Source organism: Pieris napi, chromosome 19, assembly GCF_905475465.1.
Source record: "Pieris napi chromosome 19, ilPieNapi1.2, whole genome shotgun sequence".
Lineage (NCBI taxonomy): Eukaryota > Metazoa > Arthropoda > Insecta > Lepidoptera > Pieridae > Pieris > Pieris napi.
The window spans coordinates 11,168,173-11,193,923 of record NC_062252.1 but is presented as its reverse complement, the minus strand read 5'-3'; the positions used below and the strand labels follow the sequence as shown (position 1 = coordinate 11,193,923).

General features: G+C 34.2%; 1 protein-coding gene and 1 pseudogene across 1 annotated transcript; one reads left to right on the top strand and one right to left on the bottom strand.

Annotated features, from left to right (window-relative positions):
* Positions 1-215: 215 nt before the first annotated feature.
* On the bottom strand, positions 216-5,715 carry LOC125059388 (urokinase-type plasminogen activator-like). Its single transcript, XM_047663795.1, has 6 exons — positions 5,662-5,715; positions 5,452-5,596; positions 3,201-3,298; positions 1,897-2,037; positions 760-862; positions 216-407 (listed from the first exon to the last, which is right to left on the bottom strand). The coding sequence occupies exons 1-6, from the start codon at positions 5,698-5,700 to the stop codon at positions 238-240; spliced, it is 696 nt and encodes a 231-aa protein (XP_047519751.1). The 5' UTR covers positions 5,701-5,715; the 3' UTR covers positions 216-237.
* Positions 5,716-6,539: 824 nt separating this feature from the next.
* On the top strand, positions 6,540-6,658 carry LOC125059462 (annotated as a pseudogene).
* The last annotated feature ends 19,093 nt before the right edge of the window (positions 6,659-25,751 follow it).

Below are 25,751 nucleotides of genomic sequence, written 5' to 3'. Positions count from 1 at the left end.
CTTCAAACACTACGTTATAGTCGCTGTTGATGGTTTTTAAGATAGTCGGTACTTATTAAAACTACAGTAGTAGGGAAGATATCAATCAATATCTTAGACAAGTTCCAACTTGATTTAGTGTTTGGCATTGAAACAGCCATTGTTTCACCAAAAATTGAACCCATTTACACGATATGTAACCATTAAACAACAGAGGCGGTACAATAAAATAATAGTTTACAAAAATAGTATATTTTCTTAAAGATTATAAATCCAGTCTGAATATAGGTTGAGTGGTGTATAATGAAGGGGTTTGTTGAGACACAAGCTCTGGTCAAAGGGTTCGATCTCCGTGCGAATACCGTGGAGGTACCAGCCACCTTGCTTCACCGCGTACACACCGCCAAAACTGGGACATACGGTAATATCTGAAAATAATTTTTTCATTGGTTTCAAATGAAAAAGAAAATGACATACATAACATTGTATTTTCTTTTTTTATGTATGTCAAGTTTTTGACTTTCAAGGACACACTGCCAGAGGGCTCGCGAGTGAGTTGCCGGCCTTTTAAGAATTCTTTCTTCTTTTCTTTTACGACCCTAAGTTTTGGTTTGAAAATAACTCAAGTAAGCCTGCCTTAAAACGCTTAATTGTAGAACGACGGATGTCGAGACTAAAATATTTGCTAAAACTTTAAGCCAAATTCAAAATAGGGTTTAAATTATTATTAGTAAAGTTGAATACTAGTTTAGTGGCGGTTTCTAACAATATAAATCTTACCATTCCCGTAGACAGCACAAACGTCTTCCGCCAAGCACTGTTGACTCTTGTCTTTGTCAAAATGTATGGCCGTTAATTCTCCCGAAACCGCCCAACCTGTCGTCTAAAATTATTGTTCTTAGTTGAGGCTTTCTATAAGCTTATACCACAGTAAGCTTACTAAATATACCAGCTACAATTTGTATTAAGTTATCGAGGAAATACCTATTATTATTATTGTAAAGATGTAATTTTTAAAATAACTTATTTGCCATTAACTGAACCATTTGGTTTATAGAATATGATTTTTGAGATATAAAACCCTCAGCCGGGGTTCGAACCTAGGACTTTAGGGATCAGGGAGACTGCGCTGTAGCCATTACGAACAACCTTACCCTACATAATAATAATAATAATTCCAAACGAATAAATCAAACACGTATTAATTAAAAGAAATCTGCACTGTGTATCTTTAATAAATAATAATTTATACAGATTTATTAACTACTAGCTGCTCCCGCGAATTTAGTTCTCTTTATATGTTTTTTTACTTAGCCCACCTTTTTAGTAGCTACATACAAAATATGGAACATTTTTCTATGCCCTAGACTGTTCGCTTTTCCGGAATAAAAACCTAAATACTAAATAAAACTAAATTTTTAATTTTTTCCAATTTTTATCCTCAGAGTTTAAGGAATAAATAATAAAAAATACTCGAAGTCCAGTCGAGATTTGCACTTAGTCCCATATTATGCGATTCATATTTATTTTTACAAATAAAAAATAGGGGTTGATCGTAGGGGTGTGAAAATTAAGGGTTGTATGTAATTTTGTATGCTGTATCCTAAAAAAACAAAAATGTATGTCTTAAAAATACAAAAAACCACCCCTTACATTTAGAGGGATGAAAAATAGATGTTGTCCGATTCGCAGACCTAACCGATATGCACACAAAATTTCACGAAAATCGGTCGAGCCATTTCGGAGGAGTTTAATTACAAACACTATAATATATATTAGATGGATCCGATCTGTCTCTAGTGTTTGTCACTCATGATTTGAACCTAACAACTAAATAAAAAAACTTATAATCAGATGAACATAATAAGCACCAAACTAATGAGGAATATAAAAAAAGACAGTTTTTAATATACGTACGGCAGCGTCAGAGAACTCCTGTCCATCAGTCAGACAAGCGAAAGATATTGTCTGGGTTGTGTCTACTTCATCTTCTGTCTTCAATACCGCGATATCATTATCTGAGCTCGTGAAATTTTCGTGTACTAGAACTTCTGATATCTGAAAGCAATTGCATCATCGATAAATAAATGCAAATCACGGGTTGAACCAATGAAAACGATGACAAATTCCATTAATTGGAATTCGAGTTACTTCAAAAAGTTACTGTTAATGGATGATTTTACGATTCTACAGCTTGGAATGGTTGCGCCGTTTCTTTCTTAAAAAATTGTTGACATGAAAACCTGGCTGCCATGGCCCAAGTTTTTGTACCGTGTTACCAAGGTTGCGACGACAGCCCTACGGATATTCTACGTTCATACATACGTAAGGGTGCGTCCACATCTGGCGAATGTGCACGTGCAGTCACGGCAATGTGCGCCTCTTAGCGCAACTCATGCAAGGTTCGTATAAGACGTGCGCGATTTGCGCGCACTCAATTCTCGCGCTTACAGTTCCGTTTACTGGCGTGGGCGGAGGGAAGACGCGAGCCTCTAATCGCGTACGGCGCTTAGGTTGCGAGAGAAATGCGCGCGGGCGGCGCAGGAACAAAAATGCTCGCGCGCAGCTCGCAAACTGCTCACGAGCTGCACATTCGCGGCATATTCGCCCGATGTGGACGCACCCTTAGGTTTATACGTTTTTAATTGACGTTCATAAGTGTACATCGTGTGAATAAGTGATTTTGTCTTTCATTCTAACTAAATCGAAATTGAATATAATAACATCGGGATCTATATCAGCCGCTAGGCGTTCATGAAAGTCCTTTAAGAAATGAGCGCACAAATTCTTAAAAGGCCGGCAATACACTTGCGAGCCCTCTTTCGATGTGTCTAGACGGTGGTGTCATCAGGTCAAGCCTACCGTATGCCCTCTATTATATAAAGGCAAATAGGTAGACGGTCATTAAGAATTATATGTAACTTTCGCCACATTTGCATTTCAATGAACGACTGTCACTTGACGACATTGAAAATTTACTTAAGTACGTTTTACTAACACAATTATTAAAATTTAATTTAAGACTATCCAAATGTCAAACTGTCCAGATGTTTTATGCAGTATTTTAATTTAAGCAAGAATACAAAATGCAGAATGCAAATAGTGAAATGATTAAAAATTTGTGACAAAATATTTAAATGTAGTTTCAGCCTGTAGTTTGTCATTTTCATTTGTGGAAAATATGTATACGTGTAAGATTCTTCTTAAAATCTTATACTTACTTTTAAAATTTTCTCATTTTCTTTCATATTTTGTAGAGAAGCCTTGCCCAATATAACAACGATGTCTTCAGCTCGCGTGAAATTCACACAGCGTGCAGCTGTAAAGTTTTAAATTAAATTTGATAAACATATAGTTAATTTTAATGCCGATCACTAGATGGCAGTTGTTACATTTGGAACACGGTATTGTTTTATACGGCGAATATCTACATAGTGGTGGGTTTTCATGAGTTATTGAAGTCCCTTTCCGACAAACAAGATTCGAAGGAGGCCGCGACACTTACTAACGGATCAAGATGATCTAATCACTGTAGCTAACAATAAATTAAAAGCCGCCCGCGCGGCCAATATTAATAATAGCCAAAAACAGATTAGGGTAAAAAACCACCTACACCGGGGAAGGCAACTGGCGAGGACCTCAACTGCGTACTTCGCTCACCCCAGTGAGCTTCCGTCCTGCCCTTCAGGCGATTGACGCGCTAGTCGCGGGAAAAACGCTTATTCAGGCCGAGCTACGCTCGACAAAATAGCCCCACTGAGCTGTAAAGGCCTTTAAGGCCAACAGCGAGATTCTCTTCCACAAAATAAAAAAAAAATTATCGACGTTTATCGCGGATTCCCAAGGAGAGATTGGAAAGTAAAGTTACATCATGAACTAAACAAAAATCTTACTTTTTAGTGCAGCGCCATTAAATAAACTATTTGTCAGTCTGATAACTTACGATATTTTTATCCAAACAAAAAACTTTAAACTCTGAAACTTGCACCAGGCATTTGGGGTTAAGTTATCTTTTTAAAACTTATCAACTTAAGTTATCCGTTGAACTTAAGTCAAGTCTCAAGCGTAACGAGTTATATTGGAAAGAAAATTGAACACGCTGTAATTTTTCGTCGAGTTAAGACACAGTTTAATGCCGTCGACTGCATTCGAGGCGGTAATCACATTACCATCCGCTGCTGAAGCTTACTCACTGTGCGATTTAGAATAAGAACTAAGTGTATTATAGATATAGTACGAGCAGTCACTTAAAGTTAAGTGTTTACCGCAACACAAGGATTTGCAAGTGCGTTGCCAACCTTTAAGGGTATGCTTTTCTCTTGAAGGCCCCTAAGACGTAACGGTTCGGCTATATCTGGAATGGCAGCTGGTTCCATAAAGTGGTGGTGCGCGACATGAAACGTCTTAATTGTGTTCACACATTTTTTTAACGATAATCTATTAAATTTCTGATGACAAAGAATACACAGATGGCGTGGCCAACTTGCTGTTTTGAAAAACTTAATTATAAGCAGTCTAATTCTGCATTTGTATTGTATTTCTGTAGTATCCAATAGCTAAATACTCTTAGCGTAGTAGGTAAACTTCCTTATTCTTGCCAGGCGCTAAAATAAAAAATGCTTTCTCCAACGTCGCTTTATTTTTCCGGGTTGACATTTTCATTTTTTAAAAAGTACTTGCGAGTCGGGAGGGCAAAAGCATTTTTTCCCCGCATTTGTTTTATTTGAGGTATAGTCGTGACGTCATTTACCGAGCAATAATGAGTGAAAGATATTTCTTTTGCATTTTTCTTGTCCTGAAGCCGGTTGACATGTACTTTCAGTATGCAAATTGTGATACTTTTATAAGAAACTAGCTTGTCCCGACTTTGCAAGACTGGTCTTTATTTTCTAAAATGTTTTCGTATTCTTATTTATAGAAACATTAATATTATAAAAAGGAAAAAATACTGTTTTCGGATTTACAAAAATGTTTTTTTCCTTTTAAATCACAGGCTTTAGTTACACACACCCACACACACAAATACACACCCACATCCTACACGTAATTCTCTCTGTAAACATTATTGTTTAGTCTGTAAAGCTTTTAATTGGCGTAACGATTTCAAATGATTTTGTATTAAAAATAAATAAATAATATTAATATAGAAATGAGGATACGATACATGACTTTTAGAGAGTCGACATTAATAATTAAAGCCATAAGATATACGCCCAGAGAGTCCAGACTATAAGAATGTAGTTCCTTCTTTGATGGCTATCGGTTCGGAAATACTCAAACTGTTTGACAGTTGACAGTAGCGGTAAGACGGTTCTATAAACAATTGTTTTGACGACTCCTATCACATACAATTTGACACAAGAAAAAAATTAGCTTGAAAGTTCTTAATATCCTCAAAGTGCAAACAACCACTTGCAAATGTATTATTTGTACAGGTTACACGACAAAGCTATTGTAAAAGTCAAATAATACCTGTTACAATAATATTGGTGGATAAAAGAGCCCCATCGCAGTAATATTGGAACTGATTGGTCCCATTCTTTACAAATATAGCGGCAATCCAGCTGAACACGCTTGTGACGTCATCAGTTGTTCCTAGAGGACACGAGTCGTTGTACTGAAAGTTAGAAAATTATTAAAACATAAATTGACTTATATTTCTTAAATTTTTATTTTAATCACTTCATATATTAGTGCAGTTTTAGATGCACGGACACACATAATAGTACATACTCCTATGTACATAAATAAGCTGAGTTTGTTTACTATGCAATTAGTTTATCCAAAACGATCAAAGATATATAATGTACAGCGAAACAAAAGTTTTTTCCTCTAATTATTACTCAACCTTGAGACATCGTGAGAGGAACATTGTTTCCTTCGCGAATTAAAGCTACGGATGCGGTATTTATATTTATTTTTATAGGTCGAATGGACAGAAAGATCACCTACTGTTGTATGTACTAATGTATGTACTCTGTACTCTATTGAAGGACCTTTAGTCGAATTGGTTGGGAAATATTTCAATGGGTAGCCACCACATTCCATTCCACATTCTGCGCGACCAAAAATTATTAATTTATTATTTATAATCCCAATTAAGAAAATATGTACTATTTATACGAAAAAAGAGTATCTTTCTTCAATAGTTCTCTTATGCAGTACTTACAGCAATACGTGTTTGTTCAAATATAATTTGATTTCACTGTTTGCTAGGTGATTAAATTCTTAAAGGCAAGGTGCTTTTAGAAGTTTGACAAATAACTTATTATTATGATAATGTTCTTATTATTTGACATTATAATAATTAATATAATGTCCATAATGTGACATTTGCATACCTATATTTATATGAGTCATTGTGCGGATTTTATAATTAATCAATCTGAATGTTCCGCTTTCTTTGCAAATAAACGTTTAAATAATGTATTTATTTCAAGTTTGATTTTAGTTCCAAAGTTAGACCGTACAATGTTACATAGAAGATTTTGGAACGAAGTTCCTTATCGCGCGTTGTGAAAGGGGGCTAGACGGAAAAAATTCTTACGAAAAGTTGTCACGACACTTTTTTTGTCTATTGTAATACACCGGTTCTCGTCCGATCACCGAAGTTAAGCAACGTCGGGCGAGGTCAGTACTTGGATGGGTGACCGCCTGGGAATACCTCGTGATGTTGGCTTTTTTTTTTCGTCGTAAGATTGGTGTCGAGAAAATGTATCATACTGTTTTGTTACCAATTAACATATAAATTAATCGAAAGGAATTTTGTTCCATCCGGGTGTCCCTTGACACCTCTTAAGTTTTTTTTTATACACAGTATTTAGATATAAATTAATTAAAAAGAACAACAACCTATATCGCTAATATAAAAAAAAACGAAAAAAGAAATGCCTTAGAAATACACCTCATCTATTTTTACAAGTTTGAAGGTCTGCATCCTTTGTTAACGTGATTGATGTAGTGGGTCGCGTGTTGCCAACTATCAGCAACTGGCATTGTTACGGGGTTACCATTTAACTCAAACTTTACCCTGTTTGCGAAGGGGAAAATAAAAGGTTCATTATATCAGTAGGGCCAACATAGTTGTTTTTAATAGATATTCACATGGCCCTGAAACCCTTTCTTCTTACTTCTATCTTCTTTCGAAGATAAATCATTATTGCTCCTTTGGATATACGCTTTGAAATTATGATTTGGTGCATTGCCGAAGATTATTTAACCAAGACGTGTGCCAGGTTTCTTGCTACTTTCGTTTGAAAAAGTATAGAATATAATCGAAATTTGGTAGAAAGAGATTTGAAGGAGCTCGTATTTTTGTTGGCTCAGAAATTACAAAGCAAACATTATAATATGTTCATTGCCAACCCAGACTCTTGATGTAGTGAGACGTATTCTATGAGTCTTCCTACTTAAATAGTATTGTCCTGACTACAACAAAGGCTATATTTCTAAGTTCGCAAGTGACACTTACACAACTTGAGAAAACTGGTGAAATCCAAAAATTTACGACGTGTATCAGGCACAGCCTTGCGATTCTGTAACTCACTTACGCCGCTGCAAAAACCGCTGTGTGAGTTCGAAAAGTGAGTTACAGAATCGCAGGGCAGAAGGCATATCAGTTATTTTCCCAAAAATAAAAATGGCAAATGAACTAGAAGTAGTGCGTTCTTACAACAACTTTTTTGTTTGCTTATTACAAAGTAGTAAACTGTACCAAACTAAATATTTTACAATAAAATGTATTATTTGCGTGAAACATTATAATTAATATTAATTTATAACGTAATAATATATTTTAATAATGTGATGATGTTGTGATAACATAATATAAGATTTGACTGTATAGACCAGTGCAGATAGCCTTTAAAATAAATAAAAAGTGAAAAAAATTACAGTAGGATGAAACCCATTAGAAAAGGAGGAGAATATGATCAAAATGAAAGGAAAAATAAATTACGGTCGATCTGAGGTCGGGAAGGGGTAGGGGGGGAGTTTTAAGTTTAAAAAACGGTTTATCTCGATTTCCGGCTAAACTAAAAGTCCTATCGAAGAAAGTTAAATGTCAAAGTTGTAGGTAATAAAAAGATCTAAAACTTTTGTTTTCACACATTTTTCACATAACCTCAAAATGTATGTGAAAAATTCAAAAAACCAAGTTTTTGGTTTTTAATTTTTATCTTTAACAAAAATAATTTTTTTTTAACGAAATTTGGTGAAAACTTACCTTTCTATGTCCCAAATACGCTGTAATTTATTTGATTAAAAATATTTATTTGTTCACCTTATTTTGAATTAATATCGAAAAAACACCCTAATTTTCAATCGAAAATTCTGACGTCAAAATTTCAGCTTTTTTCAAAAAGTTGATGTGCTTTCAGTTCATTGAAATCTCTACTTTCCTATGGTAAAAAAATATATATATATTACCATAGTAAATCTTCTCAGAAAACGCAAAAAATCGTATGCAGTAACGCCCAGACCTGTCATCCCCTTCCCTACTTCTCTATGAATCTTCTTTCAATTATAATCAGATGCCTATTTATTACTATTTTAAGATAACTTATATATACCTGAGTGACCTAAAAAAAAATTTAGCCTTTAGATGGGCTAAAATTTTCGTATTTCATAGAGAAGTAAGGAAGGGGATGACAGGTCTGGGCGTTACTGCATTCGATTTTTTGCGTTTTCTGAGAAGATTTACTATGGTAATATATATATATTTTTTTACCATAGGAAAGTAGAGATTTCAATGAACTGAAAGCACACCAACTTTTTGAAAAAAGCTGAAATTTTGACGTCAGAATTTTCGATTGAAAATTAGGGTGTTTTTTCGATATTAATTCAAAATAAGGTGAACAAATAAACATTTTTAATCAAAAAAAATAACAGCGTATTTGGGACATAGAAAGGTAAGTTTTCACCAAATTTCGTTAAAAAAAAAATATTTTTGTTAAAGATAAAAATTAAAAACCAAAAACTTGGTTTTTTTGAATTTTTCACATAAATTTTGAGGTTATGTGAAAAATGTGTGAATACAAAAGTTTTAGATCTTTTTATTACCTACAACTTTGCCATTTAACTTTCTTCGATAGGACTTTTAGTTTTGCCGGAAATCGAGATAAACCGTTTTTTACCCTTAAAACTCCCCCCCCCTTCCCTTCCCGACCTCAGATCGACCGTAATTTATTTTTCCTTTCATTTTGATCATATTCCCCTCCTTTTCTAATGGGTTTTATCCTACTGTAATTTTTTTTGGTTTCAAAAATTATCGGCACTGGTCTATGTAATGATATGACTCATAATGTATATAACTTCTATGTAATTTTAAGACAAATTTGCAGGCCATTGTGTGACAGAATATACGAACTATAAATAGTACCACCATAAAATTTTTGTTGCAAATAAATTATAATTATTAATGCATGTTAAAAAATCTTTCCATTAACCCAGTGCTGTAATAATTCCGTTTTCATTCAGCGCATATCAATCACAGTAAAAAATTGTGACCATTAATTTGAAAAAGAAGGGAACATTTCGAAACCTCTCGCCGCAAACAGATATACATATATAGCGATGAATAGTGCGATTTTTCATTCTGCTAAAATCAATGATATAGTTTAAGAGTTCGAAATTTTTCCTTACATAATTTTTATTGCTTGAATCGTTCTGTTTATAAACTTTTGATATCTTGACTACGTCTTACCCGGTTTCAATTACATATTCTTTGTAACCAAAATAAGCCGATAAAATGTTCTAGCATCTTGCTGACTAAGTTCTGATTGGCCAATCATTCAAGTCTACGTAAAGAAGCTTACTGACTGGCCCTCATGGTGTTCCTTGTTATACGCCTCTGATTGAATTTGGTTTTTTAATTTTTTTAATTAATAATAATTATTTGACTACATTATTATCAAACGCCAAAAAATATACCGGTTAATATTACATACGTTAATATAAGAATCACAACCAAACTGATTTATTATTTTTAATACCGAGTACATGTAAACACTTCACCGATTAAAATCTTGCTCTTAGGCTACAAGATAAACACATCGTTATGACAGGACGGATTCACGTCACCGAAATATCGCTTGACAGACCTATTAATGACCTTTGTTGAGGTTTAAAACAAACGTGCAATAGAAAATGAATTTACGAATCCCGGTTTTCCATTTATGGTTAGGTTAGAACTGCAATGGATTGAATTACACTTCGGAATGAGGAAAATGGCGCGAATGCTGATCGTTTCATGATCATTTTTAAATCTAATAGGCAATTAGGTGATCAGCCTCCAGTGCCTGATACACGCCGTCGACTTTTCGGGTTAAAGACATGTCGGTTTCCTCACGATGTTTTCCGTCACCGTTCGAGCAAAATGCGCACATAGAAAGAAAGTCCATCGGTGCACAGCGGGGGATCGAACCTACGACCTCAGGTATGATAGTCGCACGCTGAATCCACTAGGCCAACACAGTTCTAGTTAATACTTATAAGTATTTATTATTGGCAATGCTTTTATTTTACCTGCCCTTATAGTGCTACCCTTGTGTGCACGTGGGTAGTGGCTTGGGTCTAAACTCTATTTAGGGTTTATTATTATCTTTTGAAGTAAATATGTAATCTCTTAGTCCTTCACATATAATATTTTTTTTTCTTTTACGGGTGATTATTGACTAGACATTAAAACGATGACTGGTCCATTTTATCGCGGAGTTCTTTAAATGCATCAGACTGATTTTTATAATAATATAAATGAAACTTTCCTTAAAAGGGTTTCTGATCTGTCTAGTGATGAATAATTGTTAAAAATATGTGTAGAAATGTAAAACTTACAAATTAAAAAAGCCTTTTCTATGATATTCGTGAAAGTTGCGGATGTTTTTGTTCTTATTTTATGTCGCAAAACCAACGACAAACTCAGAATTCAAATAGAAACTTTTTAATAACCAAAGCAGCATAATAAATACTTTTTAGATGTTAATCTTAAAACAGGAATTACGTAATTAAAATGCGGAAATTTTAATTATGAGCAAATTGAAATAACTTACGTAAGTTTTTGTTTCATTAGAATTATCTATTAAGGTCGCTTCGTGAGAAATTGTATTTACAACTTGTGATTCTGTTGATGTCACATATTCATTTGTTGTATCTTTGTACAAGTCTATATAATCAATTATAGGATAATCTGTAGAATTGTCCTCATTATCATAATCTATATCGATGATATTGTCGATTTCAAAATTAGGATCAAAGCTCTTCCGTTCCTTCTCTAAGCTATCAATGTAATTTGTTTCTGTTGTTAAATGATCGTTTGTGTTATAAACGGTATTGGTAATATTTATAGATTCTTCGTCATAATCCAAATTTAAATTGCTATCATCGATAATAAATGATTTAACAAAAATGGCTGTTCTATTACTTTTATTAAACGAATGATATTCTGAATCCAAATCAGTGACACCTTTAATCTCATCCTTTAAGAAACCGGAAACACCTGATAAAATTTTATTAATATTTTCACCACTAAAGTCTATAACATCACTTTGATCTTCACTAGGCTTAAAATAATTAGCTTTAAAGAAGCTATTCACGAATGTATTAAGGCACTCGTAGTATGTATCACATTCACAATATATTCCACACATTTGAATGAAAAATAAAATAATTTGTAGGTTCATTTTGACGTGAGTACATAGAGCATGATCACGAACAAATGCAGTACAATTATATTAATTAAATTTAGTATTGTGGAGGTAAGTAATGACCTCACCTTGGGAATTCGTGGTGAGCCTGACTTTGATGGATGGTTCGCACAATGGGTGGATAATAGGCCATTTTAGTAGTAATCGACGAGCTTACAAGAATTATGGTTGCCTTGACGTATTTGTGTTTGAAATCTAGGTTACTTAGAGAAAGTGGATTTGTTAACAATGGGTGCGGGAGAATATTTGTTACTGTCATCTTTGTTAAGCTTTTATATAAAACGTTTGTGTAATGCATTCGTTATATTTCTTATGCAATGTTTTATTTTGTAATCTTTGTGTGTAATATTTCTAATTGCTATTGATATTTGTCAAAATAAAATTATTTATAAAAGTCTGTTGGATTCAGAATATCATTCGTTTAATAAAAGTAATAGAACAGCCGTTTTTGTTAAATCATTCATTATCGATGATGGCAATTTAAATTTGGATTATGACAAGAATCTATAAATATTACCAAAACCTACTAAAACCGTATTTCTTCCAATAAGATTTTGTATGTAAATGACATGTTGATTTTGATGTATCTCAAATTGTTAGAAATTTCATTATATATGCCGTTTTACAAATATGAGGTAATAATATAGTTATTTATCTGGATGGAAGGAATTATATATAAAATTATCTACGTATGCACCTGGATTATTTGAATTTATCTTTATTAATGAAGTTGTGTTTATAAGGATTAATGAAGCTTAAAATATAATATTTTGAATAAATAATTACATAAAATATTATTCAGATTTGATATAATTATTCAAAAATACTTTTGGAAGTGTTTTTAATTCGTTTTTAACACAAAAAATACTGTTTTTACTTATATAAAAGGACAAACGGGCAGGAGGCTCAGCTGATAAAAGGTCGTACCGCCGCTCATACATACTTAAATTGCCAGAAGTCTCGCCAGCGTTTAAAAAAAAAATACCATTATAAAACTTACTTTTACAGAATCGATTTCGACGTCCACATCAGTAGTGCATTTATCTTTACCAATTAAATCTATCATTTCCATCGTAGTCGCCTCGGATTCGAAAACATAATCAACCACACCTATTTTCGGTAATTGAACATAATCAGCATCAATCTCCACTCTTCGTTTATCTCTTTTCGCCTCGACATCTTCTAGACTAAAATAGTCTGTGATGTCTTCTATAGTCGTGTCTAAAATATACTCTGTGGTGGCATCATCCGTCGTTTCTTCATAATACGTAACATTTAGTTCTGTTATTGTTGGAATTCGTTTTATCGTTATGTTTGCGTTGATATAGTTATACACATCTGGCCAATATCGAATACTGTACAAAGATATAGATAATATAAATATTATAACAGCTATTATTAACAGAATTAACAGCTGTATAATTAGTTTTGTCACAGATAATTTCATTTTGCGTGTTGCTAATTTTGACTTTGATTCGGTACTGCGTATCATGCAATGTGTATTAGATCGAACAATTGGTGATTTGTGGCATTATGAGAGCCTTATTTGGTGAAGTTAATAAATGGCAGACAATTCAGGGTTATGACACTTCCCTTAAAACAAGAACAGCCTTTGTTATCCCATTGCCGGCTGAGGTTTGGACCTTCAATGAAGCCACAATCCTAAAAACTGGCTACGTGAATATTGACAATATGGTTTAAATATTTTTAAATCTTAGAAAAGAAAAATAACAATAAAATTAGACAAAATACATTTACTAACTAAGGAAAAGAATACCTATCATTAAGTGTGTGAGGGTGTGTATATGAGTGATGAAATATTTTCTTTTTTCTAGACAGTGAATTCGACTCTCTTTACGAACTGATTATGCCATTATTATAACTATTATACCAAGGTTATGTTTTATAAATATTAATTAACTTTGTTTTCGTTTTTAATGTATTGAGTATTTTTTCCACAGTTTCGTTTGAAGCTGTTTTTAGTAAAATATTCATATGTAGCTCACATTCTTCATTGGTAAAGTCTAGTCCACAGACTGCCGTGATTTACGGGATGGGATGGCTGTATATCGATAAATTGCAACGTTTAAGTATAAAGTATTTGTAACCTTTTTTAATGCTTTTTTTACTCTTTCTTACTATTATTACTTAGGCGTTGTTAATGATAAAGCTCGAGGAATTATAAAGTTCTTTATTACAATATACTGTTTATTTATTTATTAAAGTTCACCACATCATATATAATGCTATATCTACAGTATATGTTAAAAGCTATCTTTTCTAAAATACATTACAATTGTGGAAAACATAAATTATACAAAAAATTAAGGAACAAAAATATTACACTACCAATTTTATATTAGAAAATGGTAAACAGCGGATTAGGTATCAAATAGGCACTCAACAATGCTTTTATTAAAATTGTTCAGCCCGCTACCAAATATGTCAAGCTGTGGATAAGTAGTGTTTATTCTGTTATATTTGCGAAGAATTTGATTGAGAGGTGCCTGAACTTCTAGGTAGGGTTTTCCCGATGGAATTTGGATAATTCTGTTGATTATTGAAGCTCAATGAATATTAAAACGTTCCTTACTATAATTTTAATCCATTAATAAAAATAAGCGCCTTGTGCTTTTTAAAGGCAACCACAACGAAGCCTTTGCTGCTATAAGTGTATTAGATCAATCCTCATACTAAGTAATTTAAGGACTTAGACAAGACATATTTTTGTGTCTGTTGTATGACTATTTATGGCAAGCGTAGATTTAATTTAATTTTTCTAATCAGCACCAAACAAAAACAAAGCAAACATTAAAAATTGCCTTAAACAAATTCTTATCGCCTTAATAAAAGAAATTGTCAAAAAGGGACGAAAAGTAGAACCCAAAATAATTTAATGAGTATTATCGATAAAATAGGGATCATCCCTAATTCCAGGCAACTGAACCGCAACCCGTCAATAATCGATTAGCTAGGCATTTATATCGATAACCCGAAGCACTAGATTAATGAACTGCAAAGTGAATTACGCAGTGAAACAAACTTCAGTATAAAGTGCCAGTGGGGCAAGGGACGAATTCACAGAATTTTTAACAGTATACTTTTTTACACCTGTATTTTTAATAGTCATTTCCGATAGTTGTATATGTAAATTCAGTAGGCAGTATGACGATCATTTATTTTTTGTTGTAACAAATAATTGATTTTGATTTTTGACGTAAGATTTAACTAAAAATATTGACAGAGAATTTATATAAAATAATAGTTTATTTTTACTTTCTGTCTATCGGCGCACACGGTAAAGAACGGTTCGCACTGTGAAGGAAAACATCGTGAGGAAACCTTGCCTTTGACCCAAAAACTGGACGATGTGTGTTAGGCACAGAACGGTTGAACACCTACTTGCCTATTATAAATGATGATATATAAATCTGTGCCCAGACCTAAAAGGTTGTAGCTCCATTGGTATATATATATACCAATTTATATATATTTTTATTAGAATTTTTGATTTGATTTTCTTTCGTCTTCAACATCTTATAATCACCAGCTTCACGTATCGTAAATTAAGTTCACTTCTCTACATCTGTACGCCTAGATCTTTTAAACTACGGATATTAATGCGGTTTTGATTTTTTTAAAACTGTCATGACATCTTGATAAAATACTATAGCTTTGAAATGGTCGCACGTTAATTATCTCCTGATTTCATATGTTATCCCTAAATAAATGAGATTAACCCTTTCCACGCTAGCACTTACCAATTGTGTCCATTTAAATTATTTATTCATAGAATTAAAATACCCTTTGAAGATTCGCTAAAGGGCGGTTCAATCGAATTACGAACTTCAAAAGGTGTAAACCAGTTAAGTTCTAAATAGATTAGTTGGGTGGTGCCACTGCTCGATTTCAGGGAGTTTTTGCGGTGCTAGAGTAGGTTTAAGGTGAGTATGTATTGGGAGTTTTCACGTTATTTTTTCTCTTACTAAAAGATTTTTTAGTTTAAGAAAGACTCTAACAACACGTCAGTGAATATGAACATAGACAATTAGAAATGATGAATGTGATGGATGGAAGTCTTCCAAGGTCCGTTTCACAAGACACCTTCTATTGCGAACTGGCAAACTGTGGAATCGACCTCCAATTGTTTAAAGAAAGAGTGTACTCCTCCTTCAAAGCCCGGCAACGCACCCACTAAACTGGGTGCCTATCTAGACTCCTTTCCCCCCTATTCTATAAAAGTTACTTGCTAAAAATAACATTGAAAATATCATGTTTTGTAAATCGAAGAATATTTGTGATTATTTTTTAATGAAACTGGCCTGTTGTAGTATATGTAGAAAAGGAGCATACAGCAGACACCCCCTGTATTACTGGTCACTTTTTAACGAAGAAAAAACTTTATTAGACGTAATAAAAAAGAATGTTTAAATAAAATAGAAAGTGCGGTATAATAGACTTCCACAAAATATGAAAAGTGCAACAGCCTGGCAATATTTAAATGAAGACTAAAAGACCATCTCTTGAGTGATCCCAGTTATCTACGTAAATGAAAGTCCACCCAAGTTCTACTTCGCTAATTCATCCTTGAAGCTCTTCAATGACCCAGTACGTGATAAATTGTGTCTGTAGTATATAAGTTCTCATATAAGTGACTATTGTCTGCTATGAGAATAGATGTCTTTAAACCGAAGCGCACTTGCCTCTAGATTCGATATTACGATAGATAGATTAGATAACGTTGGTATGATTATTGATTAGTCCTCTACGGCTAGCAATCCAGAAGAAAGTTGTTTCGCCGTTTAGGAACCCACGTTTTTTATATGCTAGAGCCACGCTACACGGGCATTTAACACAGCAAAACTTGATAGTCTAAATCTTTCCTCCGGAAATGGAAACTGTTTAAAAATTCCATTGAACATTTCCGTGTTTTTCCCATAATTATTTCCAGTTTCATTGCTACTCCTGTATTTCGTTATTACGCGTGAATTTGGTGTAATTTCGAATCGGTTGTGTTTCACACGTTGCAGTCAGTTAAGTCTGATGGTCGAATAACTGCATCGGATCATTGGTTTAGGGCCGAAACACATAACGCAAACTGCTTATTTTTGCGGCGCCGCAACGCCAAAATCGGCAGTTGCGTTGCCGCGTTGCGGCGTCGCGAAACAGGGCATTATGGTAGGGCAACCATTTTCTCGTGATTTTTGAGTGTGGATAGACGTCTCTCTGCGATGGATCGTAATAAACTTATTGCTTATTTGTTATTAAGAAGACATTATTCTATCTTAAAAATACGGCAAAGAAGATACTGGATACATCCATTAAGTAAGGGTATGAATCCAAATGGCGAGTTCTTTTCTAAAAAATACGAAGCATTAAAGATAGACGAAAAAAAATTTGTTGCCTACTTTAGAATGAGTATATCATCATTTGAAGAGCTATTAAGCGAGTTATCAAAATATATACAGAAGAAAAAAAATAAAGGACTCGGTTGACACGTGTTGTTTGCAAGAGTGTTAGAAACAAACTGCATCCTTGTCAACAAGTATGACGTCATAACGCTGGAATTCACGTCGTGCGTTGCGGCGCCGCACCGCTATAGCGCACTGCCGATTTCAGCGGCGCGGCGCCGCAACGCGCTTATGTGTTTCGGCCCTTATAGTTGAATGGCGTGTCGGGCCAAAGCTACGTCCATATTTTTGTGAACTAGATCAAAGGTGACGCAACTTCGCTAAAATATAGAACAAACGAGATAGCTGCGGCCGATTTTTGCTATAGGAATGTGTTTTAAATCTTTTTTGTGTTGTTGAATCAATTTTCAGCGAAGACCTATATGTTACACTTTAAAATCTATTTTTTTTGGGAATGCAAAAAAACTGGCGCAGCCGCAAAGTAGGCGAAAAATAATAAACGGCACAAATATAAGAGTCTTTCCCCCAACTTTGATTTGGTTCTTTTGGAGTAGAGACACTTGAGCCGTTGGGTTCAAGTGCACAGGCGCTTATTAAAGATTTAAATTGGCGCCTGGTAGATAGTACCGGTGACCCCAGAGCTGGTGCTTTCCTCGCTCAATGAAAGTATCGCAATATAGCAAGGAAATACCGCCAGCGTTAAATGTACACTGCCATAGGGAGCAAATTTTTAAGAATATTTCAAATACTGTATATTAGAAATTATAAAAATTAAATATAATTTAAGTTATAATTTATAATTGATAATGCTACTATCTTTTACAAAAAATCATTTAGATCTATCACTTGTACAATTCAAAGCAATCTCAGCTGATATTTTGCAGGTTAAGATCTCGTACGGTGAAGAAAAACATTGGGACAAAAGAAGCATGCGTTAGACTAAAATAATTATACACACAATAAAATAATTACCTGATCTATAAGGAAAAAAATATCAAGATAACTGAATCTGGGACCACGACCAAGTAATGTTGCCCCGCTGATCAGAGAAATCCTTGGAAATATCGGTGATTACGTTCTTATTTATGTATATTAACGGGTTATTAATGTATATTTTTTTAATTCTAGCGGGGTGTATGGAAGACTTTTATGTTGACTTGTATGACTTTTATGTACTCATCTGTCACTTTTCAGGAGGCGGCGGAGGCAGATGTTTATAATACCCCAGGGTATGGAAACCAACGTGTCCATACTTTCGGTGACAGGCAAAAAATCGTCTTTCGACACTTGTTACATGCATATTTTTATTGGACATATAACAGAGATACAGAAAGTTTAGAAGATTTAGATTCGTGGCCAATCCCCTGCTCACTGGACTGATCAAGTAAAGGCCCTTACTGGTCTCACCACGGTGCAGAGGCTTCCCGAAGACAGGGGAGACTGGAGGTAGTTGTACGGCACCACTAACAAGACCTTCAGAAATGAAGAGCGCGAGTGAAGATGAAGTCACTTTTCAACACAGCATAAACACACAAGTCTTCATGTACAGAATATTTCTTCAAACACACATACAATTCATTATCGCTCATTGTCTCACAGGCCTTAAGTGCATATGTCTTCGGCATCCTTTGAACTTTTCTACCCGAAGAATTATCAAGGATTTCTCGTATTTAATCTTAAAAACGATTGGTACGGTTTATTTTTGCTTTTAGTTTCACGATTCGAGTTTTAGTGAAATTAATTTCAAACTAGATGGCACAAAGTTCGCTTGTGAAGTTAAATTTGATGTGTATAAAGTTCCGAACCCCATGCATGGGGCACAATCATTGCTGTGTGTGTTTCATATATTATTATTATTGATTGGCATGTATGTTATCAGCCTTCTGTGCCAGGCAAACATTTTCGACTTCTATAATTAGAAAAAATGGCGGGTTAGTCGCGGGTTAGAAGCGTTAAAGGCACCAATCACCACCACCAGCTGCGCGAAGTTTTTACCAGCTACGACTTAGAGACCTACAAGAACAGAGCGTTGCGACTCATAAATTTTGGCAACGCACTTGCTTGTTTCGACTGCGTGTATGAGGCACAGGAGGATGATCACCAATTGGATTGAAAAAAAATGATAATGAAACAGATACAAAAATCTGAGGCACAGACTCGTTCTGTCTCTATTCCATGATGATTTGTCAATCTAATAGGCAAGGAGGTGATCACCCTTCTGTGCCTGAGACATGCCGTCGAGTTTTTGGGCCTAAGACAAGCCGGTTTCCTCATGATGTTTCCTTCACCGTTCGAGTGAATGTTAAATACGCACTTAGGAAAAATCCATTGGTAGGGATCGAACCTACGACCTCAGGAATGAAAGTTACATTCTAAAGCCACTAAGTAAGCACTGCTTAGATATATAATTCTAAACATAATACATAAACTAAAGCTAAAACTATAAATATTTGCACGAACAATGCTTTGCTTTGCAAGTTCACTCAGGGAATAATAAAGCACCTTTGCAAAAGACAGAAAATGGCTTATATCAAACAAAAACAAATTAACTAATGTGTTTGGTATGAAAATTTAAGTTGATAATTAGCCCTTCGTAAGTTTCCGCTACATTACCCCCCCCCCGTGTTAGGCAAATCAGCTTAATACCGTTAAACTTTATATTTAACTTTCGCTTTCACGCTCACAAAATAAATAGGTATAATATATTAATAAATCCTATTCATTATCATAGCTACGGAGTGTCGCGATTGTATGTCTATGTCGCGCGCCTAATGCTTTTTTCTACATAGGCCCTTTGACTTTTAAGCACTTTCTTAAAAACAAAATTTTGCTCTAAGGATTCAAAACTTTATACATTTACTAACAATCTTAAACATGTTCTCAACCTGTCCTATGCTGAAATAGAAAATATTCTGGCAACAAATAGTTTAATTATAAAATGTAAGTGTGATGTAGAAAATATTATATACCGTTAACGTGTCAAATGGAAGAGACTACTCACGACAGAGGGAATCCCTTATGCACTTTCCTTTGAACTAATTGTCCTTTTAATTATGTATACTATATACTATACTATAATACTAAAAAATCTTTATTTGTTTTTAACAGAGACTTACAATGAATACTACCCACATTTTAGTATCTACCCGCTTTTAATCAATGCAAAATTAGTATAAATACATCCTTTTAATGTAGATACTTTTTTGTCTCTTTCTGTCAAATCGTGTTTAGTGAGAAGTCTAGTTCTCTTCTCAGTAATTTTTCATTGCTGAAGGCGGCGTCAATGTAAGGTGCTTGCTGCCCTGCTAGTGGTATTGCTCCACTTTGTTCGACAGCACAACCCGTAGCGCAGCTATTACGGGGAGACTCGTAAGAATCGTTAGTTGTTCACACCAGCGGGTTGGGGATCTGCCCCGCGGCATTTGGCCTTCCACCTTGCCGTGACCAATATTCCAGACTCATTTAAAGATGCGTATACCAAAACATTTTTGCTTTTTTCTAAAACATTAGGATGTTGCTTACGACGGTTGTACCTTATTGAAGGTAAAATCCCTTCCCTGGTTTTATTGTGTGTGATCGTCACTTATTTCTAATCTTTTGTTTTCTATATTTGTACAACTAATCCTATAGTAGTCAAAACTCTTAAAAAGTTTAAGTCGGAGAGTTTATTGCCAGTTCTTCTCTTCTGTTCTACGCTCTTGATATGAGAACTGGCAGTAAATGTAAAATTAGAATTTGTATATAAGTGTACATTATGTTACCTGTATGAAAAAAATATTTTGACGTTGACTTTTGACTTAGTACGCGTATATATGTTTCTATACCAAAGCCTTTTGCGCTACGGGCGCTTTTGTAAAAACGTATTTTCATTCAGAGTCTTGAATAATTCGATTTTAGAAATCTAATAAAAGAAATATACAAAACAGGCGAAAAAAGGGAAAAACCCACAGATTCGATGTTAAGATTAATTTGTTTCACGTCAAGAAATAAAGGAGTTGTAAACGATAGGGCGCGTGTGACAGGTGCGGCTTTACAGGTGTTAGGGATGTGGGCTGTCGATATATAATGTCGATGATAACTTTCCGAGTAATTAGGTCACGTTTGGGACAGCAAGCTTGTTAGTGATGTATGATGTCGATATATTTGAATTCTTTAGCATAATCGCTTTCAACAGTACTTATTATATTTTTGCAAATTAAAATAGTTGTGTGAAGGTATACTTTTCATGTTCGTTGAGGCTCCATAGCTTGCATTTTTGTTCATTCACCAGGTAGTGAGGGAGCAGGTGGTTCATCGCCTTGATTTTTGTTGAAAAAAGGAAAGCATTTGATTGATGGTATAGACACTAACGACGTAAAATATATCTACACACCACACAGAGGGCGCCTTTGATTTAACTAATACATTCAATAATTTTAAAACCGTGTTAAAAACTGATCAACACCTACTTGATGAATAAAATTGTGTGTATAAATTAAGCCACATAAATACATAAAATATCGATCACAATTCTATAATCGCTTATGTCACGACATTATCGCCTTAATGAGCAACCCAACTTTACATTTTAATTCTATCGATCGATCTCGATAACTTTATCGATATCGATAACTATTAACATCCCTAAAACTCTTAAAAGATCCTCAAACACGTAGTCTCATTTGTTACGAGGACAACGTATGGAGATAAGATTTTGTCGGGCATTCTTTAATTTCACATTTTATTTCTTTTTTACCTGCCAAGTACGTGATACCAAGGTGTATGCAATGTAATATTCATATGAATAGCTTTGATAACGTAAATATAGTGGAAAATAGTCATTTGATATGACACAAGATTATTTGATTCATATAAAAAGGTTTTGAATTGCAATTTTTGTTTCTCTTAGCTTAAAATAGCTTAATGTACATACATTATTTGTTTATATAGAATCCTCGGTTTTATTTATAAGAATCAGTTCAATTTGAAATAAGAACTTCGCGTATCAAATATATTGACGATGTAATCAACGCGTTTATAACGGAGAGTGATTGGAGGTGTTGTTCTGATTCATATCTGCTGCTGAATTTCATCATCGGACGTCGAGACAGAATACGAAATTCCACCGTCCGTCGTTCCACAACTGAGCGTTTTTTTAAGGCAGTTTTTGCCACGCACTACTATGTGGAATTAGCAGCCCACTGAAGTACTCGTATTTCCGAACCAATTTGACTTAGCGTTCTTCAAGAAAAGAGCGTACTAATTCTTAATAGGCCGGAAACTCACTCACGGTCTGTTTGAAATTAAGGGTGTCGCTATCACATAGCATTAGGTGAGCCTTCTGCCTGTTTGCCCAGTTATATTATAAAATAATAAAAAAGTCAATAAACTCTTTTACAATAAAACGGGCATCTAAGGAAATTAACGTTTTAAAGTCGATCTCGAATTTTATTGTCTGAGGTTTTTTTTTTTAGAATGGGGGGCAATGGAGCCTACTGGACGCCGAAAAAGGGCATTAGAGAGATCGTATCTCTCAAGTCCCCCTGATGAAGATTCCACAGTTCACTAGTTCGCAAAAGAAAGTATCTTGTGAAGCGGACTGTGGAAGACCAGCCATCAAGGTGATACTGATTTAGTCCGTATACTTATAATCGTCTTAATTAATACGTGATACTACTACTGCTACATATTAATACGTGAAGTGAATTCTGCCGTTACATAAAAAAAGAAAACGTTCCCACTCTTGTTCTCGCTGACTCTTTTTAGCACCCTAATGCTTTGTGAAGTAGGTTGCAGACATGTTCAAATGCTTTGAGGTCAGGACTGCTTATTTGCCCGTTTTTTTTGCAAAATAGTTTATATCGTTCAGGTAAAGAACCATTAAAGTCAATTCTCGTGGATTGTTATATGAGACTTGAAATATGGTATGAAACATTCTGAAATGTATGCTAACATGTTTCGAACTATGGAATTCCTATTCTATTGCTTATCACCCATTGTGTCTTCCTGAAAATATTATTTTGGATGGGACAATCCATAGTAAAGCCATATTATATGTTCTCAAAGTCAAGTCAAAAATAATTAATTCCAATGTACACTTATGAACGTCAAAAAAGAAATATACAGTAATATTACATTTACTGCCAGTTCTCAAATCAAGGTCGTAGATAGGAAGAGAAGAACTGGCAAAAAAACCTCCGCTACTCTTTCTACTATATGAAGAACTAAGTTTTGAATTTTGGAAGAACCTAATTTTACTATATTTTCTATATATTATAGTAATTATAATTATACGTATTTGTAAGTAGGATCGATACGGTGCATATAACGAGCAGCTCCTTGTTTAATCTCTGCCTGACATCGAGCTGATATTTACGTCGACAAACTCGCCGGATTAATTGGTGTCGTACATTTAGGACTGTTCATCACGAACGATTGAAACGCAGGTCTAGTGTTACGCTTCTCAAACGATGGTAGAATCTTGATGAATTTCTTGTTTAGATTTTGGACTACGTAATGCATTTCGAATACTATTAAAAGTAATTTGATTGTAAAGATTGTACGTTTTTACCATAGTTTTAAGATTTTTATGTGATTACTTTCATGGCAAATATTAAAAAACACAATTGTGTGCACAAAACACATACAACAATACGGCGAGTATTAGGTTAGTAGCTAACTAGAAGTACACTGTAACTTAAACAAAAATATCCTGTATAATAGGCTGAACCAATTTGACAGATGGCATTTGACAACCGCGAAGAATTTGTCAAAGTAAGCTGTTGGTGTCGGTGCAGTCAAATAAGTTATATATTTAAATGTTTCTATCTAAATTAAAGCTGTATCAGAAATAAAGATTCTTGAACCATAAAGTATTATATTGTTAACGAAAAGTCTGGTTATTCCATGTTTTTAATGGTTCATAGCGGAGGCAGATGTAATATTACTAAACTTAGGTTCTTCCAAAATTCAAAACTTAGTTCTTCAACACATACTCAGTAACCGATTAAGAATTGTAATATAATATCATTTTGCATATCTACAAAAGTTTGTTAATAAAGAAAACAAATTCATATTAGACATAGACATAGACATAGAGAAGTGTCAAATATTCATATGTGGAACAAATATAAAACAAGAAAAAAAAAGTGTCTTCCCTTCTATTAAATATTCTTATTAGTCAATTACGTTAGACTAATGGTTACGTTACATATGGTGTAATGGTTGCGGCTCTTTAAAAACGTCGTGTTAAACAAAAAACTTGGCGATAAAAAGAGTGGCGGAGAGTTTATTGCCAGTTCTTCTCTTTCGTTCGCCCTTGATTTGAGAACTGGCAGTAAATGCTAAAATTTACAAGCATTTAATGTATATTTCTTTTTTGAAATAAGTGTATATTGTGTTACCTATATGAATGATTTTTAACTTTGACTTTGACTTGACTTACTCTTAAATTAGACTTGATTGTGTTATAAAAATAATTATAAAAGTTTAGTTTATACACAGCCTTACGTACCATACAATATTTGAACAAATATTTGCGTAGGGGTTGCATGCACCAATAATGACACTCATACCAGGTCATTGTTTGTTTTATACTTATAAAATATTTTACCTGACTTTGCCCGCAAACCCGTAAAGCCTTTGAGAAAACCACTTATTATTACGGTTTAAGCTAATAGGTTTTCGTTTGAACCCTCTAAACGGAACCGTTTGCTTCAATGATATTTTTCTCTCCGCAAATGTTAATCGAATAAATAGAGGAAAAGTTATGGCTATCCGTGGTTTTGATACACGGTATGGGACAGAGTAGAAAAAAGCGAGAAACTACATTTACGGGTAGTCTCGATAATATATCATTTAATAGTTTTGCTCTTATATGAATATATATTAAAAAATTTAATAGTTTTGCCAGGAAGAGCATTAATACATGTAAAAAGTTGGGCTTAAGGGAATCCCTTTTCTCTGGGTAATATCACAGTTTGTTGCCATTCCTTTTACGCTATTACTGTCGATCAGTACAGCAATATATCAAAAAAACCCCTATCCGTTAATTAAATTAAGAATTTAACGAAATTTTTACTTAATAAAGCAACTTAGTCATGTATATACGTTATTACTTCCAGACAATAGCGAACTATTGGAGCAGTTCAAGTGTAACGAGTTCGCGTCCTGTCTGAAGTGGTTTGACTAACGAACTGTTCTTCATCTGTCTCTATTCATACAATTAACTATCTACTTCCTACTAACAGCATTATTTCAATATTGATTGATTACACGTAGTACAGAAACGTCACTAACAGTTGACACATTGACAACATCAAAACGTTGGTCCTGAAATAGCTGATATAGGTAATCTTACCTGTGGCACTTCAATCTTTTAGCTCTGGGTGTCAGATTTCTCTATCTGTTTCATAATCCTTAGTTTTTATTATATATCTTCATCTGTGCCTGACTCACGTGATTTTCGACTTTAATATATGCCGGTGTTCTCACGATGTTTTCCTTCACACTAATACACTAACTTTAAAAACTCTATTGGCGCATAGCCGTGGTTACCACATGATCCCAAGGTTGAGAGGCGCATGATTAAGTCACTAGGCCAGTGTTTCTCAACGTGGGGCCCACGCCCCATTTAAAATTTACTAAAATTATTTGGAATTTGAATTTACGTTTTTATTTA